This window comes from Typopeltis vanoorti, chromosome 4 (assembly GCF_054136105.1).
Source record: "Typopeltis vanoorti isolate ZY-2024b chromosome 4, IOZ_Tvanoo_1.0, whole genome shotgun sequence".
In the NCBI taxonomy this organism is placed as follows: domain Eukaryota; kingdom Metazoa; phylum Arthropoda; class Arachnida; order Uropygi; family Thelyphonidae; genus Typopeltis; species Typopeltis vanoorti.
Genome location: NC_143552.1, coordinates 49,479,880 through 49,502,109, shown reverse-complemented (window position 1 = coordinate 49,502,109; position 22,230 = coordinate 49,479,880). Strand labels below are relative to the sequence as shown.

Here is a 22,230-nt window from a genome sequence, read left to right as displayed (position 1 = left end):
AAGTCAATTCAAAGGGAAGATAAAAAAGTTTTTTTGGAATTACTTTTTTTTTATAAAAAAAAGTAATTCCATTTTTTCCAAACGAAGATAAAATAATGGAAACACTAAGAGATTTAGGAATAGAATTTGTTTGTTGGATATATTGAAAAAAACTTGTGGTGACAGCACTGACTGAATGTTCTGGTTTTGTTTACACTATGCAGTTCTCATACAAGTGCATTAGTGATTGTGCTGAGTAATAATTCATGTTAAAAAATCAGAAAATGGGAGACTTGTCCTACTTTGAAATAGGATAAATCATTGGTACACATTTAGTTGGGAGCATTGGTAAGGGAAATATATTCATATTCCCTTACTAGTCATAGCATCTGAGCCAATATTCAGTCTTCTTGTGGCTCTGTTACTAGGCATTTACGTGGATACTGAACAGCACAAGGATGTGTTAGCAATTTGTCAATCAAATTACTAACACATCCTGTATTCTGTATTACCTTAAATAACAAACAAAAATGAAAATGTATGTGTTTTTGTAAAGGAAACAGGTTAACAGTGAAGTCAGCAAATGGGGAAAAAAAAAAAACTCAACGATAGCAGAACTGAAAACAGGCAACTTCCATATAAATAGCATCAATGGAAAAGAACTTTGGTTCTAGCATAACAATTAGAGAAGTAGTACATCTACATAAATGTTTCTACTACACAGTCTTGCCATAAATACTGATACTTCTGAACAGGTCTATGCTACCCACAGAATTGCACGACCTGGGTTCTGTTAGTGGTGCTGTGCACAGCAAACATTCATGCATTTATCAGTAGAGAGAGAGCTGTCTGGCTGTATGGGTTAACATGCAGTGGGAAGATTATGAGAACCATGTAGCTGTAATTGCACTTCACAAGGTTGGAATGCAGTTACCTGTTATTTTTAACAGACTAAAAAAAAAACCACTCGGGATCAGTAGGATGTTAGGGTGTTGGATTATTAACATTATAACGATACATATCTGACTGCCAAAAACAGGTCAACCGCACTGTGCTAAGATGCAACAACTTGTGAGGGCAGGGAAGGCACACCTCCACTGTAATCCTGTGAGAACGCACAACATGATGTCATGAGAGAGATGAATATTTTGCAGAGAATGATGTTACATGTACTAACTGGTGACCTGAGGGTGAGAACCTATCTTCATTCTTCATTCCTAACACCACAACTTATGCAACACAGGGTGATAAAATTAAGAGGCACTTCTCTCGTGGTATGCGAAAATATCTGTGTCTGTTTTCATTGAAGATTTTCATTGAAGAATATCTTTTTCTTCAATGAAAAAAACTGCTTATGGTTATTGCAAAATCTAACTGCCAAAACAATTGGGTATATGATCCCAATAGTCACACAGTATCACACATGCCATAACATCCAGGATTCAGAGAGGTCATCATCCTGCAACAATGATGGTTTGGTGGAGAGTTGCATTTCTGCAAGAAAGGAGTCAAACATCTGCCAAAGTGTATCAAGACACCATGCTGGAATCTGTGGTACGGCATCTGAACAACTTCTTGTTTCACAGTAGGCAAAGGACCTTCCAACAGGACTTGGCCCCTGCACACATGCTGAGGACCATACAACAGTGGTTGGAGGCAAATGTAGCTGACTACACATCACCACCTGATTGGCCATCTGGAAGTCCTGATCTGAATCTATTGCATTTCAAATTGTGGTCGGAGTTCGAGTGAATAGCCTGCAAGAAACAACATCCCAGTATTGCCAGCCTCAAGGTGGATTTGCAGTGAGCAGTGGCAGAGTTTCTGTTGGATGTCATACGTGCTGCTATTAATATGTGGCCTCACAGAATTTGGGCATGTGTGAAGGCAAAAGGTAGGAGTGGTATTTCGAACATTCAGTACTGCTATATGCACATTATACATGTGGTTAGTATGTGCTGAAAGCTGTAAATGATTTGCAGATAGATTAAAGGTTTATGCACTGTTCAAGTTATAACAGTAAAACAGGTGAAATGCTGTTAAATAACTATAAAATTTAATATTTCAGGCAAAATAATCAGAGAAGGGAAGGAGTAGCCATAGCATTCAATGCAAGACATGGAAATTAACTTCCTGAATCTAAGTTTGAGTATAGTTATGTGGACAAATTTCAAAATTGAAACATGTACACTGAGACTTAAATGTGTATGTTCCTACAGAAGATTTTAATAAGAAGACAGAGGAATTTTTGAGTTATAATTTAATTATACCATTTAATATTATTTCTGTAAAGCATCAACTGGAAAACACTGAGACTTAAATATACCTTTGTTCCCACAGAAGATTTTAATAAGACAGGGGAATTTTTGAGTTATAATTTAATTATACCATTTAATATTATTTCTGTAAAAAAACATCAACTGGAAAACAATTCTTACAGTCTGGATATACTGCTTTTAGATAAACTTGACTATGCATTTTTAAGCAGTAGTTAGTCCACTGACAGTTTTACAGAACTGAGTGCCGAACAAAACTATTCTATGTTCTTAAGTATTTACATGTATAGTTCATAACACTGTAAGATAATACAGAAAATTCTCTCTCTCCTCTTTTTTATCTGGGGAGGGGGGGGGGGGAGAGGATTTACAGTGAAATGGACATCCAGCAATAAGCAAATTAATCCCTCCCCTCTTAAATGAATAAGAACATATAATAAATTTCAAAGTATTATTAATTACCTGAGGACAGAGATTTTCAATCTGAGCAGCAGCAAAACGTACCATCTTCACTCCATCTTCATTGTTAGACATAGAGCAAGCCAAATTGGCAACCTGAAATTAAAGTACATTCAAATTCTTCAGTATTCAGGAAATGCAGGAAAGATACCTGGATATATATTTATTTAATGAACTTTAAAAAGTATTGAAAAATGTGATGACAAGAGATTGTCATCAAGATAATCTCGTCATGATTGCCTTAATACCATGCCTAACATAGTATTTAGGCAATCCCAACCTCTTAATTATGGTGTTGAATTAACACCACTGTTAGCGATTTCCAGACATATAGCTACACAAATCATTAAAATCACCTCCTGTCACTTTTATTATTATTAACAAAAGACTTCCATGGAGTCAAAAGACTCATTACAGGAGGTACACTGTTATAAAGCCCATTAAACCATGCTCTAAACTCCAACCAGCCTTTATGCAAAAAATCTGCTCCTTATGCCCCTACTCACACCTTCCTGATACAGCTTCCAGAAATGTCCTCTTGTTCTATTCCCCCTATATGAAAAATTTCTTCAACATTAACCAAGTAACAATCCTTTATGAACTTAAATGCCTCAATCATATCCCCCTCTATCTGTCTTCATAACCCACATTCCAAATACCAGCTACCATCGTAGTCAGTCTTCTCTGGACTCTTTCCAACATATCCTCATCACTATGAAATCCAGTGGTGATTAAGACTGATTAAGACCTTATACAATGGACGCAGAACCTTTTTACTTCTGCAGTTAAGGTGATCCACATGATTGCCGCAATCTAATGTGATGACTTTGCAACTCATGCAATGTGGCCTCTAAACTTCAAATCCTTGTCCATCCAAGGTCTCTTGTCTCCTCAACTTCCTCCAAAATTTCCCTACCTAGTATACTTTATATCCCATTGTTGCCTACCCAATTTCAGAACCTTACACACTGCAACATTGAACTGACAGTTCCTTACCACTGCCCACTCATACAATCTATTCAAGCCGTCCTGTGAAGCCACAGAATCTGCTTGATTCTTGATTGCTCTCTCCCTAATTCTGTATCACCTGCAACAGTTGTATATCACTAGTTAAGACCATCCCAATGTCAATAGACAAATTAAACAACAAAATGGTCCCAAAACAGATCCTTGCAGTGCATTACTAGTGACTTTCATTTACTGTGATACTGCACTCCCATACACAACTTGCTGATACCTATCTGAGAGCTAGTTGTCAATCCAACTCACTAATCTATCATCCTATCCCATCTGCTTCAAGTTTAGTTACCAACTTGTGGTGTGACAATCTATCAAAAGCCTTTGCAAAATCTAAATATACCACAGTATATGCATCACCCTTATCCAATACCTTCACCACCAAGTTATAGTACATAACACAGTTGGTAACATATGATCTCCCTTTGACAAACCCATGCTGACAAGCACAAAACATACCACTGTTATCAACCACTCTTGTATCCTAGTTCTCACCAACCTCTGCAATACTTTAACTGCAACTCCAGACATACAGATCAGCCTATAATTCGTAGCCTTATCACCTTATTTCCACTCCTTTTGGGACTTAAGCTGGCAAGACACTTGTTACACAAATAGTCTAAGGCCGATGCCAGTACCTTGGAACATTCCATTAAGACGTGGTACTATGTCATCAAGACCTGTTGCTTTATTGACATCTAGCTTACTGAACTCCTCATATACATCTTACTTGCTCAACATTAAATCATCTCTCATATCATTCTCTTTATTTCAGCTTCTGATTTTAAGGAGGATGAAACACCCTGATGAATTGCTCAATGAATACATCAACTATGTCTTCTGCAGCAGTTACCAATCTTTCACTTTCCTCCTCTAACATCACCCCTTGCCATAATCATTCTTCTTTCTACTTGTAACTTATCAAAACAACTGCCGAGGGTTTTTTTGGCTCGATTTGCTAATTTCTGCTCATACTGCACCTTTGTCGTCCTTACCAACTGAATCATTCTCTTGTTCTGGTCCTCTTTATACTCTTCAGCAACTGATTATTACCATTACTCATCTTGTGCTGTCTCCTCCAATTTCATGTATAATCCCCTCATCCATCCATTCATTTGAAACCTATCTTATTCAGCCTTTTTCACCTTTGGAATACATTCATTCACAGATTGATGCCATTAAGTAGTTCTTTGTCAGTTTCCCAAGCAGCATTTATTTCCTTAATGCTCATCTCCTCATTCTGTCACAGCTCTAAGCAAGCAATACCATCTCCTAAGCATGTGAAAATCACAGGCTTGTAATTCTACATATATCCCTTCCTCACAGACATCTTCATATGGCTAGTCACAACCCATGTTATCACTTTATGATCACGTTCAGCAACTGGAGGGAAGTGTGGAAAACTCACTCAGTCATATCCACTGATGAAATGATCAGATCTAAATTCCTAGAATCTTATGTGCCCTCCTTTATATTACTGCCTAAGTTGTCTCTCAAGAACTCACGACATTTATTTTCCATATTCCCAAAACTACCTCTTCATTCAATTTATATTCCCACAATTAAAATAACCCATAATAATCACCATTCCCTTGTTCACTAATCCAATTTCTTATTCATTTCTTCATCACCACCTTTCACACTGCCTACCCTATACTTGCATCAGATTAAATGTTTCTTCTTGTCAACCTCCACCTCACACCACCTCAAAAACCATTGCCACTATTTCTCACTTTCATGTCTACCTTATGTGGACATAATTCCCCTGCTATTATCAGTAGCACTCCCACATCCTTTTTGTCCTTTCTCTTCTCATGAAAAACACTGTACCCTTCCATTTCTATTCCCATCAGGATATCATCTTCATTCAACCATGGTGCACTTATTCCAACAATTTCTGGATGAATAAACTCAATCAGTGAAACAAATTCATCTTCCTTATTTCTGATACTCCTGGCATTTATAAATAAACACAGCAGTTTAATGTTAGGTCTATAACCAGTCCTACCCAAACTACTTCTTGATTGTGATTTCTCCAACATATATGCCCTTGCCCAATCATTTTTATTGCTGCTTACATCTTCTCAGTTGCAAATACCTCCCTCACACCCCGATCCATTACATTCCTATGCTGATCATCCTCATACACATATTCACTACTATTTCCAATATCCACTCTCCCTGTCCACCCAGGCCATCCCCGCTTTCCTGTTCCTCTTGCATTTCCATTCCCTATGTCTCTCACACTTCTATTTCCATTGCCAAGCTCTTCAGCCTCTTTCATTCCACCCTCCCGATCCTTCATCTTTTGCTTGCATCAAACACTGCATTTCCTTCTAGCAATAGCATCTCCAGTTTACTCACTCCCAAGTCATTCAAGTGTAGTCAATCACTTTTGTACAATTCCATTCTTCTCTCAAATTCATGCAACACATCTACAAACTGCACTCACCTTCTCCTCACATAGCTCTGCAAGCATACCATTCATGATCCTCACTCTATGTCTCGATGTCATCGTCATACCTCATCAAAAAACTGACAACCTTTCCCACTATACTGTTATCTTTTACTCTCTCAGTAATCACCTGATATTCATCCTTATATTCTTCTTATGTCCAACTAAATCTAACTCTCTTGCTCATTTCCTCCTCATATCTGAAGTATGAATTACAGCAGACCTTATGGACACTCTCATTAACCAATCCTCTAACAATGGAATCTCCATACATAGCTTTTCTCGAGTCATTCATCAGGTCTTTTTTTTTCTCTTTTTTTTTCTTTCATTGTATCGTTTTGCACTCCTTTTATTCTTTTGTTTCCGGTAATTGTTTAATATTATTGCGCATATTCCTCATTTTGTTTTTCATTTTGAATAACTTTCTTCAAATCATACACTCTAGAAATTTCACTCTTTCTCTCTCTGTCACTACCTCTTGTTTAGCCACAGTTTTCTTCCTTTTCCTCACTCTTACTTCTACTCACTTTATTTTCTTCATTCTTGTTTTATTTCACTCCCTCAGTCTCACTAGCTTTGGGTTCCATTATTCATGTTGTCCTTTGCATCCATATTTACAGTAACTTTCATTCCCTCAGTCAGTTTCATATTCGCTGATAACTCATAGTCTAAAAAAATCTCACATTTTCTACAAATCCATACCTTCTCTCATCTCTTGTTTCCGTCTTTCTACAAACAAATCTTTCACATTTTGTCAAGCATACATGTTGCTCTTATGACATAGAACCATTTTTGAAAAGTCAATGACATTGATAGCACTTGCACTTTGTGTTGCACACCATGCAGATCTTGTTTGTATTGCCATTTTGTTCCATTCAAGGCAAGATTCAAAATTTCAATAAAAAAGTTGGTAACAAATCCGCAAAGTCCAATAACCATGCAGGTACACTAAGTTATCAAAAATAAAGAATATTATACTAAAATGCAAGCAATATCATCAATCATTACATAAATTAGCACTTATTTTTTTTTGGCACTCTTAACAAATGACAACATTTGATAATGCTTTTTGCATCAGACCAAATGGGTCATTACAGCTCACTAACTTGATTTCTTATAAACTTTATTGTAGCAATATGTTTTGCACAGAGAGAAAAAAAAACAAAATTTTATGGATTTTTTCACCTTTATTTGTAAAAGCACAAACGTTCTTTGAATCCCGATGAAATTTTAATTCTGTCTTGCTAGACAAATATAATACAAAAAGTGCTTCAATTATCAATGGGGGAAAAATATTAGTTTTCTGGTATGATATTGATAGTCCAATATTATTATTTCACAGCGTTATGTATCAACAACTTTATTGGTGAGCTGATATAGTTAGGTGTGCTAGAGAAGACTGAAATTTAAAAGCTGGTCATATAACCAACTTTTACAGAAGGTTTAACGCCAAAAGAAATTCATTCGAAGTTCATAAAAGTTTATGGGCACTCTTCTCCTTCATATTCGACAATTAAGAAATGGACTGCCTAGTTTAAAAGTGGCCATACCAGCCTTCAAGATGATCCACATGTAGGACATCCAAAAAGTGTAATAACACCAGAATCATTGATCAAGTGCACAATTATGGTATTGGATAAATGGTGAGTCAAAGTCCGTGAAATTGCTGAGACTATAGGCATTTCAAAAGAACGTGTAGGATATATTTTGCATGAAGAATTGCAAATGAAAAAGCTTTACGCAAGATGGGTTCTGCACTTGCTCACAGCAGATCAAAAACGCACTCACATGAAAATCTCTGAACAGTGCTTGGAGTGTTTTAACAAGAATAAAATTGATATTGTGTCGATTTATTACTATGGATGAGACTTGGATTACACACCAGAATCCAAACAGCAGTCAAAACAGTGGACAGAAGCTGGTTGTTCAAAAAAGACAAAGTCAGTTGCATCAGCAGGAAAGATCATGGCATCAGTGTTTTGGGATGCTAAAGGCATTTTGTTTATTAATTATCTTGAAAAGGGTAAAACAATAACTGGGAAATATTATTACGATCTTTTAACCAGACTAGAGAAAAAATTCGTGAGAGAAGACCTGGTTTGCAGAAGAAAAAAATCATCTTTCAACAGGACAATGCACCTGCCCACAACGGTGTTTTGGCAATGAGAAAATTAAGGGATCTGCACTATGAATTGTTGGAACATCCACCCTATTTCCCAGACGTGGCTCCCTCTAACTTCTATCTCTTCCCAAAACTAAAACTCCTCGCTGGTCAGCGTTTTTCTTCGACTCAAGAGGTGATTGCAGGTGTAGAGAGATATTTTGCAGATCTTACGGAGTACCACTACATGGACAGGATAATGGTGCTCTAGCATCACTGGAATAAATGTATTAGTCTTAAGGGAGATTACGTTGAAAAATAAAAATAATTTTGAAATTCTAAATTCGTTTTTTCATTGTTAGAGCAAAAACTTTTCAGACCACCCTCGTAGTTATAATCCAATCTCTGATTTCCAACTTATTGTTGGAAATCAGAGATATTGAAAGCAGATCCTTCTCTTAGTGATCTACTGATATAGCTTGCTTATAAGAATGGTAAATATATTGATATACAAACTCATAGTTCATGCTCTAATATTTAAAGTTTAATATAACATACTCTACTAGTCTGACTCTGATAATGCTTGAAGACACAACAGACAAAATATATTCAACGAGTATATCAACATCGATCAACATTAACATATCAATATCAACCCTTCATAGGAGTAAATTACCTAAATGAATGAACACACTCTCATGACCTGAGAAGTAGGGTATAAGGGAGGAAGCGAAGGAATTATTGAAAGGAACGAAGAGTGACAGGATAAAGACTGTTAAGTCACCTGCTTCTCTATGACAGGTGAACTGAGGAGGAGGAGGACACTGATAGCAAACAAATCGATATGCAGGTTGTGCAGAAGAAATGATGTGGAGTTTTGGACTAATGGTCTGAATTTGATGGATGGGAGGATTTATATAATACTAAGGGCTGCACTTAAATGGATTTAGAGTTAGGTGTCTAGAGAAAGCTTTGCTCACTGAAAGTGCAGAAGCACAAAATCAGGAAAACTAAAGTAATCAGCATGGATGCAGGTGTATATGTGCTGGTACCCATGAGGCAAATGAGCATGAGAATGACCAAACAATGTAGAATCTAGTCTCTCTCTATCAAGCAACAATATCAAATGGAGTAGTCAATTTGGGATGTAAAGGTGTTTTTGGCTTATTGGGATGTTACAGTGTCTATATACTAATGCCAGAAGTTTCAGGAACAAGAGAGAGACAGAGGAGTTCTTGGGATTGTTTAGTGCAAATTAACTATAGCAGACAATGTAGTTACAGAGATAGAATGTGAAAGGTTTAGTATTTCAGGGAGGACAGAGAAGACAGGATGGAGGAAGGTGTATGTGTGGGGGGATACTGATGATGATGATAGCAGATGAATTGCAGTCAAAAAAAGTAGGAAACACATAGACAGATGGCAGTTCTTTTGAGGCAGTCTAGTGTGAGATTGAGGTAAAATATACAGTTGGTGCTATAAAGGAGAGGAGGAGTATATTGCTCATGGCAGCAGCAGATGAATTCCTGCTATAAACCAGGAATGAGCATTCCAGGGATGAGGAATCAGCAAATTTGTACAATGAATGCTTTTTAATAATTACTGTGGGGGACTTCAACTATAGAGATACAGATTGGAAGGAAGAAAGAACACATGGCAGAAAGGAAATGGAATTTATACACCTACTGAGAGATAATTACTGGAAGCAGTTTGTGATAGAGGGAACTTGGGGGTAATAAGGTGTTGAATCTGGTCAAAGGATCAGAAGAGATATCCATAACTAAGGTGGCCACACTGCCTCCAGTTGGGAAGAATGATCATGTGGGAGCAACTTAAGATGTTACGAACATGTGGAATTTTCAGTCGAGAAGGCATATGTGGAACTACAAGGCAGATGATTATGACGAGCTTAGGATGCAGCTTAAAGCAGTGCCATGGCATAAAAACCTGTAAGGGAGGAAAGGATGTTAGCAGTGCATGGGAGATAGTAAGGGGTATCTAGGAGAAACATTGTCAGACTGTATACCCAAGGTCAGTAAGATTAATCAGGTAGGAGTCATATGGATGAGTAGTATCATTAATCAGAAGCTATAAAAGAAGAAAATGCTGTGGAGGTGGAAGGTGGCAAGCAAGCTCATGAACAGTATAAGAGTCAGGCAAGAACTGTGACCAGCATAGCAAGGAAGGCAAAATCAGAAGAGCAGGCTGAAAGAAATCCCAAACAGTTCTTTTGTTATGTGAGTGGTAAGAGGATGAAAGACTATGGAAAGATAACACCAACAAGTGCTGAGGACAATGAGGTGACAGAAGCAGATAAAATAGGTTAGTGAGTGACAACTTTTTCAAGGGTATATCATCAAAGTGAGATTACTGTTGTGTCAAGTGTGACAGTGATGGATGTGAAAACAGAGGGTGATGAATTTGAAATACTTAAGATATTATAGAATGCCAATGTAAATACAGCTGTGGAATTAGACAGGATATCAAGAATATGCAAGGGAACTGGCAATGTCTCTGACCAGGCTTTTTAAGTCACTTTGGCAAAATCCCAAGAGCAAAATAATTCTTTTGCATAAAGGAAGCTCAAAGACTACAGCAGCAAATTATAGACCAATCAGACTCTCCAGAGAGTGGGTGGTAAAAGTACTGGAAAAGTGGAACAAATGATGACATGGATACAAGGGTTGCTGACGTAAAGGTATGGAGGAGCAGAATTCAGGAGAAAGCAACTGACTGCTGATGTGCCTCAACACTATGTGCTGAGGTGATTTGGAGTGCTTTCAGGATGATTTACCCCTCCAACCAGCCAGGACGTATATATATATGTCCTGGCTGGTTGGAGGGGTAAATAAACATGGATAAGAAGTGCAATTTGGCTGCTCTATCCTTCAGGTGCAATAATCCTTCACACTATAGAGACACTTAACCAGATTATCTCGTGAAGCTGAGTCTCAGTTCTCTATAACAAGGAAAGCAGTTCCTTGTTTTATGCTGGGCAACTGGACTCTTAGTTATATTAGAGAGACTAAAAATATATAAATTATTTTTATTTTCTCTTTTTATTGTAGTTTTAAATTCCAGAACAAAATATAAATCCTTGCATACTTTCTTCACTTAAATATTGCATTACCTCGAAGAAGCAATGTTTAATATTTTTGTGCTAATTTTGTCTAATCGCTTACTCAACAGAACATTTTCTTTGTTTTCGAAGAAATTAATTCATGATAATTATTTGAAATATTATTTAAAAAATAAAAAAATTTAAAAAAAAACGGCTGCTGACGTTCTAGATTATGTTATCTTTGTTCAAAATCATATTTCGAAGAATAATTCACAGATTTCCTTCAGGAAAGCTATGAATTATTCTTCTATGACTTTGCTTTATAGAGAATAATATGCAATTCTTTAATCATATCACTAATTTTTTTTCAAAATATCGTAATCTACTGTTCTTTGCACTTTCGCCTTGTTGGTTTCCCTGTATAACTGGTGTTTACAAAATGAAATAAACAGCTATTATTTAAATTGATATGTATATATTTTCTGCTAGTTTATATATTTTGCTCCTATTTTAAAGTAAGCGATACTTTTGCATATATTCTCTCGTAACACTGTCATCCTACAAATGCAATATCCGAATAATATGTTTCGAATGTCTGCTAATCAATCAGAAAGATGGAAAAACAAAAAACAAGGAATTTCTGCCTGTAAAATATTCCGTTATTGCATGAGGCACTTTAGTGTGCTGCCTGCTGGGCATGTTCTTTTGATCTGTTTTCCAGTGGGGGAGGAATTCAGTAATCTCCATTAGCTTACAGCTTATTACTGGGCAGAAAGGAATATTAGAAAGTATACCCAGAAACTACCAGCCATGGCTAATAAAAAAAAAAACCTCAATGCAAATGCTATGTATGCAAAAAAAAAAAAAAAAAAAAAAAATATCAGAAGGGAGACAACATTCTGGTGCCCTGAATGTAAAACTGCTTTGTGTGTTTACCCTTGATTTAGGGTATTCCATACTGTTCAGAATTTAAAAATTCTGAACAGTATGAAAACAAAAATGTTTGTTTCCAGGGCAATCAAAACAGTCCTTTTCAAGACTACAAATATTGATAGAGAGATGCCTGACTGTACTGTTTCAATTTCATCTTTCAAGTAAAGTATTTTGCCAAAAAATGAAAAATATAAATAATAAAATAAATAATTAAAATCTATAAATAATAACGTGAACATTTTCCCCTTGCCAACACACTACTACACACAGCATCGATGTGATATAAGTTCCAAATTTCTTGTGTGGGAGATATTCCAAACAATTCTGAATAGTATGATAAATCATTCTCTGACATGTTTTATTTCTTAATTTTTGAAACATTCTGTGTACCACAATCTTGCCTAATGCAACTGTTTTTCAAATATGCCTATTATAAGATTATTTTTTTGTCAATAAGAATACAGTTTGCCGAAACTTTGTCTATTAAATTTTCATAGCAGTGTGTGCCACAGATTAGAAATTTTCAAAGTAGCACGAATAATATTTTTTTTTATTAAAAAACAGCAAAGTTTGATAATAAAAATTTCTGCTACAATAAAGTTCGACAGATTGAACAATATTATTGCCTTATTTCTTTTCTCCTGTGGGAGAAAAACAGTTAAATGTCACTTGTATAATTATAGCAGATTTTCTATTGGCAAAAATGGTAAGAAAATAATCATTTGCACTTTCACTTCAAAACACAAAGAAAAAACATTGTAAATTCACCCAATGAAAAATAAAATACTACATATTTTTCTTCTGTTATTATCTGTTTTTTTCTTGTAGTAGAAAGAAGAAATTACTGCACTTATTTCTTTTGTCAATACAAGAGTGCAAAAATCTGTAAATTGATTACATTATAACCGATAGAGAATTCATGCCAGAAAAAATAGTTATGTAAGAGTTCTAATTCTAACATCAGCAGATATGACATTTTTTTCTTTTTTTTCTAGTTTAGATACGTGACATTACTGAAGTAGTTAAACTTTTGCTACTATTTTACACTAAACTGCATGAGTGTTCCCAACATGATTTACATTTGTAACAATTGCCTGCAGATTGAAGGTCTATAACCCCCCCCCCCCCCCCGCAAACCAAAAAATAAATAATTATGTAACAAATATGTGCCTTTTCTCTTAAAAAATTCAAATCCTTTTTTCAAGATAATTGTATCAAATAATTTAGACTTTTTCGATAATAAAAGTGAAACTGATCACTATAAATAAAGAAATCATTTTAAGCATAAATACTGCATCAGCCTGTAAAAGAAATGTCATTTTTTCTGTGTTAGGATGTCTGCTAATCAACAACTAAAATATATTCATTGCAAAGGCTGATCTGTGGTCATTTCAGGATTGATTATTTATTTTAGCAAATGTGAAACTGATTTTTATTTTTATCAAATATCCTAGAACAGTAAAGGAAATTCCAAGTAACACAGTACATGTAAAGACAAGTGACACAAAAGTTGCTCCACCACAGTTAATCCGCTAATGGCTCTAAAATCACCGTTAATCCCTTAACGGCAGAGAAGGATAAATACTTGATAAAAGGTAGAATGCCGATGAAGTTTTGATCCATGAAAAATGCTGGGGTGGCCTGGCTATTTCATCCACCTCTGCCAGTAGGAAGGTTAAACAGTATGTGCAATATATAACGGGTGTTGGTTTAATGAAGAGAACTGTAAAGTTATGCATTTTGGGACAAATAAATAACAAGCTATGTACCGCATTGATGGAACTGCATTCCAGGAAGGTGATGAAGCTGTAAATTTGGGGATGGTAGTAGACAGAGAGTTGAAGTTCAGAGGGCACAGTGCTATGGTAGCCAAGTTAGATAACAGAATTACTTGGTTATTGAAGAACACACTAACAAGCAGGGATAAGGAAGTTATCATTTCTCTTTATAAAGCCTTGATATATCCACATCTGGATTACTGTGTTCAGGTCTGGTTACTGGTTTCTTGGGGATGAGTAAGTAGCAAAGAGGATCCAGAGGCAAATGACAAAGACAAATTGAAATTCTTCATATGGGGACAGATTGAAGGTTTGTAGGTTGCAAAAGATGATCAATAGGCAAAAAAAAGAGAGGATATGATAGAAACATTTGAGTTATTTAAAGGGTTTTATAAGACTGATGGAGGGGAAGTGTTTCAGCATTTGACTAGAGGGGAAAAAAAAGAGGTCTTCCCTGAAGTTGAGAAAGAGGTTAGTAAGGATGTCAGGACTAGATTTTCTTTTCATGGGAAGTGGTGAATGAATGGAATGGGTAGATATTGTGTGGATAGTTTGGGTCTCCCCTGATGAGTCTTCAGACTCCATGAGGTGCCCATGAAATAATAATGTGTGAGTGTGTGTGTTTCGATATTTTTAATCTTTAAATCTATTATGAAAGGTTTTTCAAACCTTTTACATATATTTGTTTTGGTGTTAAAAATTAACCAGTATTAATAATGCTCTAGTCTGACTGATAATGCTTGTAGACACAACAGAAAATATATTTAATCAATATACAACCTTTCATGGGTTGAAATCGCATAAATATATGTATTTTATTCTTTTTAATATTTAAATCTCTTATAGTTTATTTTAAACCTTTTACATACATTTATTTTAGTTTTAAATTTTAACTAGTATTAGTGTTGCTGAAAAAAAATTTCATAGTACTTCCTTAACTAACCTCAACTAATTTGTTTGCATGTTCAGTAAAAACTTGAGCATACTCTTCTACTTCCCTTTCATGGCCTGCCTTAGCAGCCTCAATTAATACTAACAGCGGCACATTGGTCTCAAGGAAGGAATCAGATACATGGTCAACTACAGCCTTTCGTAGCTGTCGTCGTAAATCTTTTGTCTTTTTTGTCATGTGATCTATAGCCTTATCAAGAGATTCAGATGGCTCCTTCCTACCAACCTATAAGAAAGGGGGGAAATTGATACAAAAGTTAAAAATTAAAAATCATGAAAATTATAAGTTAACATCAAAATTACATGAATGCATTAAGAAAATCATTAGATAAACTAATCTATATTCATTTTATATATGATTATAGATATTAATCATCTGAAGAAATGTAAAACCCAACTGAACACTGAAGGGAGCAGTTAGAATAAGTGGATGTATACGGCTCAATCAGGTTATTAAATACATTAAAATAGTAACCGTGCTCATTGACAAAATGAAGACAATAGATTAGAACATGATGGATAAAGCAGAATGACAGAACTCGTACGCAGGCATTCCATCACCCCTCAATAGGAAGAAGTGTGCAAGATGACTGATTTACGCAGAGCCAAACAAAAACAACTTCCTCTATAATCCCTGCATACATCAGGCTGCTTCAATTTAATTTTGGGATTGATCAGATAGTTTGCTGTTAGTCTCTCAATACTATAATGTCTGCCACTGAGAAAACAGTTTTTGTCTTCTAATCTGCCTGTAATCAGCATGAGGGACAAGCAGGTAATGGTATCTTGGAGAACGAACTAACATAGCTGCAGTATCTGCAGCCTCATTTTCCTTAATCCCAACATGACTTGAGATTTGCCATCTTGAGGTTTGAGATTTGCTTGAGAGAGAGTGTACTGGATTTAATCTGTGTATCCTACTTCTTATCACCTGCAGAAAAAGAAGTATATAAGATATTTATAGAGATTCACCTCCATGAATCTCTATAAATAATGCAGCTTTGGCAGCATTTCAATTTTATGTAGTTTAGTGCAAGCTCTATAAGCATGTACCTCATCAATGAAGTTGTTATACACTTACAGAATCGCATTACATTATTATGGTGTATGAGAAAACAGTTGCAGATCCCCCCCCCCCTTCCCAGACTATGATTTGGAATCCTATGTGTAGAGAGGCATAAAACTTGGCAGACAGCTGGACAAGTGAGCAAACATGCACAAAAAACTACATGCGATATGTAGATATGCCACATCAGTAATATGTTTAGTGGCATTCTTGCAGCATTTACTTTGAAATCAAGAGGTTTTGCAATGCTTTTATTTAGTAAACCAGAGGGACATATGGTAGTTTGGTGAGTAACGTACAAATTCTCCCAACATGGACAAATAATAATTGGTGATGTGAGATGATGCTCAGCAGAATTTTATTTTATTTGTATATAACAGAGAAAGCTGTTGATGCCATGAATAGAAATTAGTGAAATTTGAAGTATTCCAGCTGCAAATCTAATTGCTTGATGATGGACAGGATTCAACAATTGTAGCATACTATCTGTGGCAGAGGAATAGACTTGGAATCTATAATCAAGTTCTGATCTGATAAGTGCAACTATACAATGAGAGCCAAGATTATCTATCAGCATCCTACAAGGTGGAAGCTAGGGAGCAAAGGATGTTCATCTCTATGACACTTATCACAGAACTGAAGTATATAAGATAGAAAAGTCTTTTCCTACCTTATATACACCAGTATTTTTGCTTCTATCTAGTATTAAACTTTGTCCAAGTCTTAGTTCTGAATCAGAGGTTGAAGACCATGTTTGCAGCAAAAATGTATACAAGTATAGTATGCCCGTGCTTTAGAGATCTCCACTTGGAAACTTGCCAAGAATAGTCAATTCATGCTGAAGGGAAGAAAGAAATGAAGGACGTACGAATTGGTCACCAACACACGAAATCACATGCTTTATAGGTAAAATTTTCCAACTGTTATACAAGCAACATAGTTAACTACAATGATCATAAAACAGAAGTTAATTTTCCGACGTGTAATAATAAACAACTCATCCCACAATATGGATTGATTGCCCTATTATTGTATAATAAATTTAGTTTAATCCTTTATCCCAGTGAGAGCAAACAAAGTTTGTGCCTGAAAATATCTTCAGGACTGAATATAGTGTTGTACTATCTTACCTTGGTAAGTAGTGCAACACCAGGGCAACTCGTAGCAAAGGTGGAGCAAGCTACCAACACTCCTATCCCAGTATCTCCCATAATGCAGTTTTGCATTATGGGAGATGCTGGGATAGGAGTGTTGGTAGCTTGAAATGGGCTGCCACGTTTGAACGTGACTGTACCAGCCTTGAAGATGATCCATGTGAAGGACATCCAAAAAGTGTAACAACACAGAAATCATTAATCAAGTGCACGATATGATATTGAATGCAATTGGATGCAGCAAGGCAAAGGGTGTGAAATTGCTGAGACTATAGGCATTTCAAAAGAACGTGTAGAATATATTTTGCACTTGCTCACAGCAGATCAAAAATGCACTCGTATGAAAATCTCTGAACAGTGCTTGGAGCATTTTAACAAGAATAGCAAATGAGCGTGAATGAACAAAAATGCAGAATCTAGTCTCTCAGGCAACAGCATTGAATTGGGAAGTCAATATAAGATGTAAAGATGGATGGTGGCCTAAGTGGATGCTACAGTTTCTGTATACTAATGCTAGAAGGATCAGGAATAAGAGAAGAGAGAAGTTTTTGGTATTGGTTAATGCAACCTTGCCAGAAGTAATAGGCATTAGTCAGAAATGGCTAACAGTTGATGGCATAGTGACAGGGATGGAATGTGATGGATTTAGTATATTCAGGAAGGACAGAGTAGATAGGACAGAACTTGGGGGGGGGGGGGGGGGATGTGCTGCTGATGACAGAAGCTAACATGAGCAGGAGTCAATCAGATAGATGGCAGTTCTTATGAGTAAATATGGTGTATGATAGAGACCAATGGGACAAAATATTAAATGGTTGATACTATAGACAAGAGGGGGGGGGGGTACCAATGATGATTATGTGGAAGACATGCATTTACCACTAACCCCCAGAAATTTGGGGATAGAAGATAGATGGGGGGACTTCAACTTTGGAGAATGAGATTGGAAGGAGGAAATACAACGCAGTAAGGAAATAGAATTTATACACTTACTAAGGGATAATTACTTGAAGCAGAATGTGACGAAAGGGACTCCGGGTACGAGAGTACTGAATCTTGTTACAGGATAAGAAGTCCTGTCCATAACTAAGGTGGCTACACTGCCTCCAAATGGGGAAAGTGATCATGCAGTCTTGACTTGGGAGGTAGAAAAATACGTGAAAATTACAGTTAAGAAGGGTATATTCGAAACTACAAGTTAGGTGATTGTGATACACTTAGGAGGCAGCTTGAAGTAGCACCATAGCATAAAGATCCGCAAGGGAAGAAAGGATATTCAGAGTGTATGTGGATAATCAAAGGATATCTGGAGGAAGCAACATCAATCTGTATACCCAAGGCCAGGAGGGTAAATTGGGTAGGAGATAGATGGATGAGTAATATCATTAAGAGCTACAAAAAAATATGTTGCATAGGGTATATTAGGAGAAAGGTGATCAGCCAACTCATGAACAGTACAAGGAACAGGCAAGAAAGGTAAAATCAAATTATGTGAAGAAATGAGCCAAACAGGCAAAAAGAAATCTCCAAGTCTTTTTTGTTGATTTGAAGTAGGAGGAAGAATGATTATGAAAGGATAACTTTAATGAGTGCAAATGGCAAAGAAGTAACTGAAACAGATGAAGTTGAGCTACTGAATGACCATTTTGTTAGGGTATATCATCCAAGTGAAGATAATGTTATGGCAGAGGTGACAGGGACTGATGTGAGAAGAGAGGTTGATGAATTGGAGGTACTTAGGATATTGCAGAATCCGAATGCAAATAAAGCTGTGGGACTAGCAATGACTTTGATTATTATTTTTTTTTTATTATCATAAAGGTATCTCCATGGAGTCAGACTCACTGCAAAAGATCCATTACTCACACCTCTCCTTAAATTCATTCACCGATGATGTACCCACAATCACCTCTGGCAACCCATTCCACCCATTCACTAACCTCCAAGCAAAAAATCTAGTCTTAATACTCTTGCTAACCACACACTTACACAACTTCACTGGTGACCCCTTTTTCTCTTTCTTCTTGCCATGTATTGAAAAACGTCCTCAGTGTCAATCCTATAAAACTCCTTTAATAATTTCAATGCTCCTATAATGTTGCCAAGATCTTTTTCACCTATCAGCTCATTTTTGAAGCCCACAGACCATTAATCTATTCTCATAGGGAGCATTCCATAAACCTGCCACAATCTCACTTGCCTCTGGATCCTGTTCACAACTTCATCCCTGTGTGGAATCCTGAAGTCCAGATCTGTGTGTAATAAGTCCACCACTTGTGTGTTCTTCAACAACCACATAATCTGATGTACTGTTTTGATTACCTTTGTAATATGCTCTCTAAACTTCAACTCCCTGTCCACAATCACGAAGTCCCTGGCTTCAGTTTCCTGCAGTTCAGTTCCATCAATACAGTACACAGTTTCTGAACTCTTCCTAAAATACATCACCGTAGGCTTGGCCACATTAAAGTAGTGGCCAAGCATACGGTGATCATTTACCTTTGCCCATACTGCTAGTCTCTTTAAGTCTTCTTGAAGGATTTCTGCATCAGCTTCATTTACAATTGCTCTTCTCAGTTTAGAATTGTCAGCAAACAACTGAATATTCCTGTCAAATAATTTCTTATATCACTGATATACAAAATAAACAGAGGATCAAATACTGAGCCCTGTGGTGCACCACTGGTCACTTGCCTTCTCCTGGACTTAACTCCTCCATAAACCATTCTTTGATATCTGTCCATCTACCACCCTCTAATTCAATCCACCAGATTCATATCCATTCCCATTTGCTCCAATTTATGCAATAGAATTCTATTTGGAATCTTGTCAAATGCTTTTGCAATATCACCGAGTAGCCATTTCCCTTATCCAACTCCATTGTTACTTGATAATAAAAAGTAAGAAATTACTAAGGCAAGATGTACCCTTCAAACAACCATTTGCTCCTTATAGAGTATAATATTCCTATCCAGCCATCCCTGAATTCTGTCTTTTATAAATTTCTTCCGTACCTTAACCACCACTCCCGAGATGTCGATACAGTTATAATTTAATAAATTAAAGACTTCCGTCTTGGAGCCTCCTTTATGCAAAGAAAATATCTTGCCCTCTTTCAACTCTGCTGCCACCTTCCCAGTACTCAGACTTAAATTAAACAGCTTGGTCAGAGGAGCTAATAATTCCCTTGCACATTCTCATAATACATGGGCCGATATGTCATCTAATCCAATGGTTGTGTTCATAATGAGGTTCTGCAATAATTTAAGCACCTCCACTTCTTCAACCTCTATTCTACTATCAGTCAATGTCGCATCTGGATTGGCAATGTGACCCCTGCAAAATGCTCACTTAGTAATTCAACTATTTGGTTTGGTTCTATCAAATCCCCACTATCAGCACTTTTTAAAGTAATCCTTTCCATAATCATTCCTCCTTTTACTTGCCACATAGCAAAAGAACTCTTTAGGATTTCTTTTAGATGCAGCATTTAACTTTCTCTCATAATTAGCTTTAGCCTTCCTTACCATACTGGTCACCCTTCTTACCCGCACCTTATACTTCTCATAGCTGATAACTTTTTTTTTTTTATAATCCATCCATAACCCTTTCTTTGTGTGCAACTCCTGCTTAATGAAGCTATTCATCCAACTAACTCCTACCTGATTTATTCTTCTGACTCTAGGTATACATTCAGATATTGCCTTCTTCAAACACCCCCCCCCCCCCTCATGCATCACCACCACCACCACCATCTTTCCCCTCCAAATTCTTATCCTATAGCTCTATGAAAGCTGACTTCTCAGCTTGTCATAATCGCTTGCTTTGTAATTCCACATGCATCCCTTCTTAACAGAAAATTCTGCATGTCTGGTAATCTCCCAGGTCAAGATTACATGATCAATTTTGCTAAGCAGCGGAAATATAGCTAGATTGGTTATTGTTAAATTCTCTGATGTAATGATCAGATCCAGCACTCTTGAATCCCATATCCACTACATTACATGTTGCCTCAGGTAATTATCTCTCTCTGCAGCTCCATTTCCTTTCTTGCCTGTGACCATTCCTCTTCCCAATCTATGTCTCCATAGTTGAAATAGCCCATAATAATTAATTGATGTGTGCTCACCATGCTAATTTGCGAGTGCATGTAATTTATATTCTCCTGTATACCACCCTTCCCTGGATTACAGCGGTGGCCAATGACATATTAGTTCTCATGGCCTCTATCTCACAGCAGATAACTTAAAATGAACTGCCTTCTGAATCCTGTTCTCGTCCTACTTCTCTATTTTTTTATTACTTTAATTCCACTGCTAACCCCCCCCCCCATCCTCTCTAAAGACACTATATTCCTCTTGCATTCTATTCCTATGACCATATCATCGTCAGCCAACCACATTTCACTAATTTCACTAACAAAATTTTTGGCCAAGTTCTGTAACCGATGCCAAAAACTCCTCAATCTTATTTCGAAGACTTCTGGCATTGGTATACATAAACCGCAATATCTCCATCATCCCATAACCTCCCTTACACCTTGTGTTACTTAGCCCAGTAAAGTTAACCTAGGGTGCTACATTTTGCTTCATGCGATCACTCTTCCACTTACTAACCTCTAGGTTGTCTGGAGTCACATTCATCTGCATCAACACTAAACGTTCTAGTTTCCCTGACTCTGTACTTCCGAACTTTCACTGAACAACACTTTCTCAAGACTCCTGACACCAAATCTAGTTAGATGCACCCACTTTATATAAAGTCTTCCTTCCATTAAACTTACTCTACAAACTCCACACCATTTATCCTGCACAAACCGCACAGTGACTCATTAGCAATCATAGCTCTTCATCTCAGTTCACCTCTATCATACCATGGCAACAGACTCACTTTTACTTTCTCACTCTTCTTTTTCACATGCACTAGCAACTCTTTCATGTCTCCTTGCATGTCACACTTGTCACCTGCTAAATCATTTGTACCAGCCAAAATAAATATTT

General features: G+C 36.6%; 1 protein-coding gene across 3 annotated transcripts in view; it reads right to left on the bottom strand.

The window, feature by feature from the left end:
• The window catches only part of alpha-Cat (catenin alpha), a 610,048-nt gene that overhangs the window by 279,319 nt on the left and 308,499 nt on the right, over positions 1-22,230 (bottom strand). For all 3 annotated transcript variants that reach the window (XM_090391790.1, XM_090391792.1, XM_090391791.1), the window contains exons 9-10: positions 15,003-15,236; positions 2,718-2,810 (exon numbers count right to left, since the gene is read on the bottom strand). In XM_090391790.1, the coding sequence (XP_090247916.1) occupies positions 2,718-2,810; positions 15,003-15,236 (327 nt within the window). The remainder of the gene's footprint in view (positions 1-2,717; positions 2,811-15,002; positions 15,237-22,230) is intronic.